The sequence below is a fragment of the Phyllopteryx taeniolatus genome, chromosome 17 (genome assembly GCF_024500385.1).
Source record: "Phyllopteryx taeniolatus isolate TA_2022b chromosome 17, UOR_Ptae_1.2, whole genome shotgun sequence".
NCBI lineage: Eukaryota > Metazoa > Chordata > Actinopteri > Syngnathiformes > Syngnathidae > Phyllopteryx > Phyllopteryx taeniolatus.
In genome coordinates, this window is record NC_084518.1 from 12,151,069 (window position 1) to 12,157,927 (window position 6,859).

At 40.2% G+C, this 6,859-nt stretch overlaps 1 protein-coding gene across 2 annotated transcripts in view; it reads right to left on the reverse strand.

The window, feature by feature from the left end:
- The window catches only part of slc7a1a (solute carrier family 7 member 1a), a 28,374-nt gene extending 22,530 nt beyond the window's left edge, over nt 1-5,844 (reverse strand). Inside the window, exon 1 of one of the 2 annotated variants that reach the window (XM_061752032.1) lies at nt 5,644-5,844. Coding sequence is in view for 1 of the 2 variants with exons in the window: in XM_061752031.1 (XP_061608015.1) it covers nt 5,415-5,434 (20 nt within the window). In the remaining variant the exon portion in view is untranslated. Of the gene's footprint in view, nt 1-5,414; nt 5,592-5,643 lie in introns of those variants that run through there. The other variant, XM_061752031.1, reaches the window with a different exon arrangement.
- Between the last annotated feature and the right edge of the window lie 1,015 nt (nt 5,845-6,859).

Below are 6,859 nucleotides of genomic sequence, written 5' to 3' on the forward strand. Positions count from 1 at the left end.
GAAGAGTAGCAATTAGCGGAGGACCCATTGACGTTGAATGTGCAGAGGAGCTAATAAAGTCATTAAAGCAGCAAATCGGTGCTTCGTGCCTTTATTGTTGCCACCACCCAGCTCAGCTGTGCAACGAGAGAAGGGAGTTAACCCCTGTGTCTCCCGACCACGGTCAGGTGACCGTAGCAGGAAAGGTTAACACTTCGTATAAAGAAACTAAAATACATCAATTTTTTTCCATTTTCAACACCGCTTATCCTGGTTAGGGTCGCGGGACACTGGAGCCTATCCCAGCTGACTTCGGGCGAAAGGCGGACTACACCCTGAACTGGTCGCCAGTCAGTCGCAGGGCACATATAGACACGGACAACCATTCGCACTCACATTCACATTCACACCGTCACTGAGTGGGAACTGAACCCACGCTGCCTGCACCAAAGTCAGGCGACTGTACAACTACACCATCAGTGACTCCTAAAATACATTAAAATAAAAAATTAAGATGCTGTACTTACCATTACTCCTGAGAAAAAAGGAGGGCAAAAAAGGCGGACAAACACAGACAAGCACGATGCACCAGCTAAGCAGAAACACTATGGTGCTGGTACAAAACGGCGGACGAGGCACGGGCGTTGTAAAGTCGAAACATCGTAGGTCGAGTGCGTCGTAACTTGAGGACTTCCTGTACTTTCTTTTTTATTTACTTGCTGTTATTGTGAAATTCACAGCCCTACTTTTATTTAGTAAATTAGAAAACACACAGTTGTGCTCATATGTTTGATTACCCAGGCAGAATTTGTAAGATGGGTACAATTCTTTAAAGAAAACATGGACCAGGCATTTTATTTTATTTTAATGGGATTCAAATTAAAGGCTCAAGGATTTCAGAAAAGCATTATCTTTAAACAAAACATAACCATAGCGAAATTAATGATGGTTGTTGTTCAGTTATTAGTCATATTAAAAAATATATATATATATTTCACAAATTCTGCCAGGGTATGTAAATTTATGAGTACAACTGTACATATATGCAGTCATACATACCCCTATCATATTGAAATGAAAGTGTAGGCTATACCGATTTCATAACCACTAGGTGGCGCTGGCATATTAGAATGAAAGTGTACAGGTTTTTCATAACCTCTAGACCAGGGGTGTTAAACTAATTTTTGTCTCGGGCCGCATTGTAGTTATGATTTCCCTCAGAGGGCCATGAGAACAGTGAAACCATATAAATGTTTAATCACCAAATCATATTATTACCATTACCAACAAATTGAGGGATAACTAGTTTTGAAATCAGAAGACAGGGATAATAGATTGTTCAAGTATTGTTTAAGTTACTGTAGAAGAAGGGTTTGGTAACATAAAAATGCAATATCTCAACATTATTGTTTATTATTATGACAATTTTGAATTTGGGTACAGATTTTAGCAAAAATCATGGAAGCTGACGAGCATGATTTGCTTTCGCCGGCCACATAAAATGATGTGGCGGGCCGCATCTGGCCCCCGGGCCTTGAGTTTGACACCTATGCTGTAGCCGGTGGCATACATTTATAAAATGTGAAAGTTTTTTTTCCATTTCCCCTATACCTATACATAATGCGCACTATTGACTTGACATTTTTTTGGGAGGGGGGAGGTGGGGATGCGCATTATACACGAGAAATTACAGTAAGTCGATTTATAATTTTCACACTTCGGTGTATAGGAGGAGAGAAGCAATTACAAATTTTGGCAAAACAAGAAATGTAATATGTGTAAAACATTTGTGTTGATAAAGCCTGAAATGATTGTGTGGTTGTGCAAGACTAGATGGCTTGCAAACTGAGCCTGACAATAACAAGGATGAAGGCAACACGTGCTGGCTTTGTCCTTGTTTTGGCGTCCAGATGGAAGGAGGTTAAACTCCTCATAAAGTACATGATTGGGCCTATTGAGAATACATTGTGCCTCATTTATCACCTGCTTAAAATAGATGCACTGCAGCTAGGGCGCTGTTCCCCCTTCTCTTCTCACATTTTTACATTGTTGTGGCTCCCTCTGCTTTTGGAATAAGCGTGGCAAAGCTCACTGAATTTGTGTGTATGCTTTCTGAACATTTTATTCGAGTTGCGACTTGTACAACCTTAGGCTGGGTCTATCAAGCATTAACAAGAGTCTTGTAATATTTGTTGCATTAATTTAGCATTTTTTTGCCCCTAAAATTGGTTAATTAAAAGTTATTTATTCATTATTTATTCTTTATTTAGTCATCTTATCAAATAATGGTTAATTGATTTATTGTAAATAATATAGTTTAAAAACTGTTATTAAAATAAACAATTTGACATGCGGTATATATTTATTTTATGAAATAGTTGATTAATCAATTATAATTGAATAATAATACAATAATAAATAGAATCATTTATTTATTTATTTTTACATATTTGAAACACATTTTAGGTAACTTTGTTTTTCCTTAACTGCCAATGACCTGGTTCAAATGTGGCCCGTAGCACAAAGGTTTGCCCACCTTTGATATAAAGGCACTATATATTATAGACGAGGTGTGTCAGAAAGGTTCCAGGACTGGTGTCACAAAAGATATATTTCAAACACAGACGATCAACCAGCACGTCTACAAAGAGGTCCTGCGATGTTTGCTTTGTTCAGTGCACGAGAAGAGGCGACAGTTGTGCCAGGACAACTCGTGGCTGCTTCACCAACGCGGCTGCTCACAATGCTCTGAGCATCCGACAGTTCCTGACCGATAAGAGCATTCCTGTGCAGGAGCTAACTACCTTCTCACCGGACCTGGCTCTGTGTTTTTTGTTTTTTTTCCTCTTCCCCAAGCTTCAGGGGGTTATCAAGGGGACCTGTTTTGAAGCTGTAGATGACAAGAGCTACAGAGGATCCTGGAAAAATGTCCTGAAACACTTCTGATAGACTTCATGCATACATGATACACCTATAACTCTACTTTTGTTATTTTTACATTTAACATTTTACCTCTGAAATCAATACATCGATTATTTGTCAATTTGAAAACTATTCCCAGAAAGCTGCCTCATGTTCATACCCTGAAGTGATATCTTCCACAGGAATCAATACACAATTTGTCTGTGTCTGTGAGTGTATTGGTAAAGCTGCTATTCACTGTTATGTACACATTTCAATCTATTTAGTTTAGTTACAAATGCTCTCATTTGTAACCCTGCTTTTAAAACCTAGTTTTTGTACACAGTATTCGTCTTACTGAGTGCATAAATACTTAGAGCAGCCCACAGGAGTGGTGAGCGGGTCTGATCTCGGTGAACCTGGAAGGCCGCCACACAAGCTTGCATAAGATATACTGTACATAGCTGAACATACAGGATATCTCCCATTCCAGCAGTCAGACCACTGGTGACCCACTTTCATGGCAGCTAAAGTTAGACCGCCTGGAAATAAACGAGATAAACGAGCGGCTGTTGTTGTAACATCCAAATGGTGGACAGAATAAAAAAAGTAATACAAAAATGCAGTTGAAGGAAGGATTTTGTGTTTACCTACACTAAACTGTGGATTACTGACGATGCTCAGTGCTACTTATACTTATTTGTTATGACATTTGATTTGTTGCTCGCATGTCTGCTGTGTCCACTTGCTGCTTTCACTCCAGACCTTCCCATCCCCCTCAGTCCTGCTCACGTTTACCATTTGAACCCGGGCACTGTTACATCCTTTCCAGCCTTAACTGTCCCACCTTCACCTCACACAGGAGCAGGAAATAAAAAAAGCAGGTCGACAGAATATTCAAAGTGTGTGGCGTTAGAAGAACACAAAGGCCAAGTAAAAATAAATATTTGTTTTTTAAAAACACGTTTACGATGGAGAGGGAATTTACTTAGGGTGCTTTTGACACACTTTCCCTGGTACAAATCAGTTTGTAAATTTGGTCTATTTTCCTCTTTTTGTTACTTTTCACACGATAAAAAAAGTTCCATTCAAATGTACCACAGTAAGTGTGCTAGTGTAGCATCATAAATCGACGGTAGCACACAATACACTACAGTACATGTCATGTACTCCCCTTCTTTGGTAAGCGTTTCACTGCTTGCCAAAGACACTTTCCCAGTACATCAATATGTAAAGACTTTATACTAGTTGTGTACATACTGTATTATGATCGGTCTAGTAAGCTTAGTACAGGGGGGGGGGTCCTCATTTTATGATAAAGTTCCATTCCTACAGCGGCGGCGTAACCAGAGTTTGTACACAAGTCTGAACAAGCCTATCACTAACCACAGTAGTAAGGTCATAATTACAGGAAATATTTGTGTGAAAAAACACTTCAAAACCATAAATATAAAACAATCCAATCATAAGCGCTTAGTCCGGCGTTAACTGAGCGTGCCTTTTTGTGCCGTGTGAATGTATAAGCTGCGCAATCTAGTTTATTGTACTCCATTTGTATCTTCAAAATAATCTCAGTAAATATTTAGATTAATAATGGTAGAGTACTCCATAAAAAAGTTATGTTATGAGAATATGCAAGTAATGTTAAGAGGATGCCCATGTACTTTTTCTAGGAAGTCATAATCTTCCTGGAATAAAGTCCTAATGTGTTTTTCACAAATATTTCTTGATATTTCCTGATTACCACCTCTTACTGTGTGTAGCTTGAGAGAGACAATGGCTGCTGATCTCAACTGTTGGGTTTAGGTGGGAATATTTACATTCACTTAAAAAAAAAATACAAACTTATTTGCACAAGATGACTACGTTTTTAAATTCAATTTGTGATTTTTTTTCTTGGGGGGGGTGCGAAACTTTTTATATCATGTAATGTTTGTGCTAACATTTTGGCTCCTTTTTCCCCTCAACTGTTATCGACTGTTTCTAGTAACATTGTAACCTTTCTTCTTTCTGAAGAAAAAAAAATAATTCCATTCTTGTAACATACACACAGTATAATTATTTTCTGTACCATTATGTTGTCTGCTATGTTTTACTGCTTTTTGGCCGTGAGGCCCTAATACTCCTTTCAAAGCATCCACCACATTGCTGATATGCTTCTCCAGTCTTGATATTGTCTCTCTCTCCAATAAAAAGCATTTTCATTTCATAAAAGTCATTTTTTAATTGTTGTTATTTTTTAATATAATAGGAAAAAAAACTTCTTTGCCCTGATGGTGTCACTTCTTAAATTCCCTTTTGGGCTGATTTGGTGATAACATTTCTCGAAATTCACATGCAATTGTTAAAGGAAATGCAATTTTCAAGTACAGCAACTAAATTCCCGCATTTATCCTATCGAATAAGTTTGCTCGCCATTCAAAACAATCAATACATTGAAGTTAGTATATGTGCAGAGCGGAAATGTCAGTGAACTCAAATGCAGTGTCCCTATCACTTTATGGTTTACATAATGATGTGTGCAAGAAACATACCCCCATTGGAGCTCCTGCATGGGCGGATTGCAATGTTGTTGGGGGGTACATCATGTCCTCAAGTGTTCTTCATTTACTTTTTTTTGCGTGTGTGACGTGTGCTTAATGAAGGTGATTTGCAGTTATGATGCATCTTTCGTGCAAAGCTCGTACATGAAGTTCCATGCAGTACACAGTGCTATTGTATGCGTGCACATGGTAGCAGTGAAGCAACACGTCGCTTACTTACCTTTTACAAGTAGAACGAGCGCATCCAAACTTTCTACACACGCGCACACGGCAGTGACAGACGATATATAAGTCCAAAATTTTCTGATCCGGTTGAAGAGTAAGAGTAGAGTAGAGGTGGGTTAGCGTTTTTTTCGGGGCCACTTGGTATAAAACGTGGTCTCACACGCACGCACGCACGCAGGCACGCAGCCCCGCCTGCCGCGGGTTAGACGCAGTTGCATAATAGTAGAAAACGAGCTAATGTGGCGCTGTTGTCAACTGACCCTAAATCCAGCGGTGGGCAAACTTCAATTTCAGTTTACTGTATATTAACGAACCAGTTATTAGATAAATTAAAATAAATGTTTAATGTACTGTGTACTGTAGTAATACTCATTGGTAAATTTACCTGTTCATGTTTTTGTTTATCCTATCCTCCATTATTTGCTGAAAACTCACCTGTTTGCATTTATTTGAGCTTTCTTTAATATGCCACAAGATGGCGCCAAAGCCCTGTCAAAATAGGAATTGGTCTCAAGGAAGTATGTTGATGTCAACTGAACCAAGTTTTGTATTTCAGGAGGAGCTATGTTTAGCCTGCGTTGGTAGTGGAAGTTAGGCGTCTTTGCCACATGTGACTGCAACCACAATAAGAAACCTTTGTGTTATCACTGCGCTTGGCGTTCGGTGCCTGTCATGGCGGCAATCCCCGAACCTGTTGGTGGACACCAATGGTGAGGGATGCCGTCAAGCTGAAGAAGGAGTCCTATCGGGCCTTTTTGGCCTGTGTGACTCCTGAGGCAGCTGATGGGTACCGGCTGGCCAAGCGGAATGCAGCTTTGGTGGTCGCTGAAGCAAAAACTCGGGCATGGGAGGAGTTCGGTGAGGCCATGGAAAAAGACTTTTGGACGGCTTCGAGGAAATTCTGGTCCACCATCCAGCGTCTCAGGAGGGGAAAACAGTGTACCATCAACACTGTGTATAGTGGGGATGGGGCGCTGCTGACCTCGACTCAGGACGTTGTGAGTCGGTGGGGAGAATACTTTGAAGACCTCCTCAATTCCACCAACACACCTTCCCATGAGGAAGCAGAGTCTGGGTTCTCTGAGGCGGGCTCTCCTATCTCTGGGGTTGAGGTCACCAAGGTGGTTAAAAAGCTCCTCGGTGGCAAGGCCCCGGGTGTGGATGAGATTCGCCCAGAGTTCCTAAAGGCTCTGGATGTTGTGGTGCTGTCC